This window comes from Cyprinodon variegatus, unplaced genomic scaffold (assembly GCF_000732505.1).
Source record: "Cyprinodon variegatus isolate N-32 unplaced genomic scaffold, C_variegatus-1.0 Scaffold1629, whole genome shotgun sequence".
NCBI lineage: Eukaryota > Metazoa > Chordata > Actinopteri > Cyprinodontiformes > Cyprinodontidae > Cyprinodon > Cyprinodon variegatus.
In genome coordinates, this window is record NW_015152082.1 from 27,958 (window position 1) to 30,839 (window position 2,882).

The window sequence follows — 2,882 nt, forward strand, 5'->3', positions numbered from 1 at the left end:
AAAAGGTATAGTGGATAAAATTCTTTGAGTTTTGAAATCTGGGCCGTAAATCTTTTCCATCTGTAAAAACATTAACATTAATCTTTTCCATTTTTACTTACCTACTTGTATCAATAAATATTCTGCATTTACATGTACCAATATCTACATAAATTGATTATTTGATAAGTTTTTATTAAGATTTTTATTTATCTATGACTTCACTGAAGACTCCCAGATGACGTGCAGAGACACATCTTCTCTTTACCCCATGTGACACAAAATCTAGTTCTGAAAAGAGCATGGATTCTGTATTTATCATCTTTAATGTTAGTATATTGATGTGCAGAATTAACCACAAAAAAAAATTAAATGGTTTGAATATTCCAATCAAGTGTATTACTGCTGCCACCATCTGTATTACAGGGGGAAAAAAATGGCAGGGGTGGCTACAGGGGTGGCCAATGACTGGCTGAGGGTGGCCATGGCCACCCCCGACCCCCCATCTGAATTGATGACCTAGAACAATAATATAATTTAAGCTATTGTAGGTTATATTGTATTATTTAATATTTGTGTTTAAATTGAAATTATCATTGATATTTTTAGATGCAACCAATAAATAATGTAAACATATCATAACGCGATAATTTAGGGGGAAATGTGAAAGAGGATGCTTGTGAACTAGGTTTTTAAATCATAATAATAATTTTTAAAAAAGTACAATGATAACGGTTCATAAATTTAGATAAGTTGAGTGACAACTGAGAGGAAATTATGATACAATGAGAAAATTTAAATAAAAACACAACGGCTGAAACGTTCCTGCTTCTTTTAGGCTGCTCCAACATTCTTGATAATATTATAATAATAAACCGCAAAAGATGAGACAACATGCATATAAATGCGTTTTTAAACGCAGTTTAGTGTGTCAGGCAGTTAGAAACAACTCAGGTATCGGTCACGTGACTTTCTTGAAACAAGCGCACCGATGCAGTGTTTTGTTCTGTGGGCTTCACGCATGCACGGACTCATCCGTGCTGCTGGTGCTGGACAACCCGTCACTAATATTCAGTAAAACCTTCAGATTACATAGATCTCTAGCTGGTGGGATTAAAGTTTCTTTTCATATTAAACAACACTTTTGCGATGTTTTCACGTCTTCTTGACCCGTATTTGGGATCTGAAAGCAGTTTGTCGGAGTTCTTTTGAACGCCACAAAAATAAACGCTGCAGCTCTTCCTAGTTGAATATTGGGGGTTAATGTTTTCCAGAATATGTTTTGACACCAACTTTTATTTCTCCTGACAGACAAATTAACCGTGTTAAAGTCCCAGTGATGTATTTTCGTCTTCACCTGGTGCTTTCAGCGGTTTTAATTAAAGGTAGGAAATAGTTTCACTTATATTTTCTTCATTTTTCAACTTCTCTGCTCATGAATGGATGTAGGCAAATATGTCATGATCGACATGTCTTTTCTTTCCTCATAGTATCCAGGCTACTTAGAAAACCAATCTGTAAAGAGTTTCACATTTGGAAATAAAAAAAAATTAACTAAAAATTTAATAGTAGGTCTTTATTCGCTATTTAAGAGTATCAACTGATCCATTCATTCATGTGTTTATTTCTTAGTATAGTTTGCTTTTGTTATTTTATGCATTTATTTATACAGATTGATAAGGAATTCATTTAATTAAAGCGTTAGTAAGAATGAAAAGGACATTAGTAACTTTTTGTTTTCATAGAAACACCATTGTTGACAGGTGAGGAGGGAGATTTTAATCATCTTTTAATAAAACAATCAGCGTTTCCTGGGTGTAAAATAAACAAGCGGAAACAAAAAATGAGCTGCTTTCGCGTAAAACAAAGACCGAAAAACGGCAAGTTTGTTTGTTTACTTTCCCAAAACGAAACTCATTCTACTTTTTGTAGATTGAAAGGTGCGCGTGACTTCAGAGCTCGCCTGTGCGGCGCGTGTTCAGGCAAGCAAGGATGACATTCCTTTGATTGTCCCCTATGTAGCTGTTTATACGGAAGAGCATTAGAGCCACTGGAAAAAGAATTAAAAAAAAAAAAAAAAGATTTTTTATTTTCTTTCAGTTTAATATGGGAAAATGGAAATCTAGATAAGTCATTTTTTCTTAAAATATCTACATTTGTTCTTGGATTGAGGAGGTAAAAGAGACATTTTGCCAATGGAACAAGACAATTTGCACTTAAAATAAGAAAAAACAATTGCATTGTCTTATTTCAAGCGCACATTATCTAATTATCTTATTTCAAGAGTAGAAATACTCATTCCATTGGCAAACTATCTTACTTACCTAAATTAAGGGTAAATACACCTAATTTAAGACATTTTTTTTACTTATTTATAGATAATTCTTCCAGTGCTGAGATTTAAGTCACAACACATGTAATCTTAAGGCACTTTAAAGAGACAATTCAACCAGATCATACAGTCAGATTTCAAAGTTTTCCATCTGAAGAATACCAGCTGATTGTATCAAGTCGACAGCAATCAGCTGGTATTCTGGTATTGCTCACACAAAGCCAGCTTGTTGTGACAATGGAAAGTGAATCTCCCTTTTAACAGAGACCTCCAACATAACCAAGCTCAGTCTGAGTTTTATGTCAAGTGTTTTCAGACAAGAAAAGTAGTTTTTTTTTCACAATAGAAGGGCTCAAACCATGTGGTATAGATTTGGATTCAGTTTTTTGCTCTGTCTAATATTTCAGTGCATCCTCTGTTCTAATAATAATAATAATAATTCATTTAATTTATAATGCACTTTTCACCAAAAAGGCCTGGAAGTGCTACAAAAGAAGCATTTAAAAAAGCATTATAAAAGAAATACATAGAGATAAAAGAAATAAAATAAAATAATAAAAGCTGTTTTAAA

The 2,882-nt window shown here is 33.2% G+C and overlaps 1 protein-coding gene across 1 annotated transcript in view; it reads left to right on the forward strand.

Moving 5' to 3' along the window:
- Positions 1 to 1,017: 1,017 nt before the first annotated feature.
- LOC107104149 (putative selection and upkeep of intraepithelial T-cells protein 1 homolog) overlaps positions 1,018 to 2,882 on the forward strand; it is a 14,122-nt gene continuing 12,257 nt past the window's right edge. Inside the window, exon 1 of the mRNA XM_015404080.1 lies at positions 1,018 to 1,364. Within this exon, the coding sequence (XP_015259566.1) occupies positions 1,319 to 1,364 (46 nt within the window). The 5' untranslated portion in view covers positions 1,018 to 1,318. The remainder of the gene's footprint in view (positions 1,365 to 2,882) is intronic.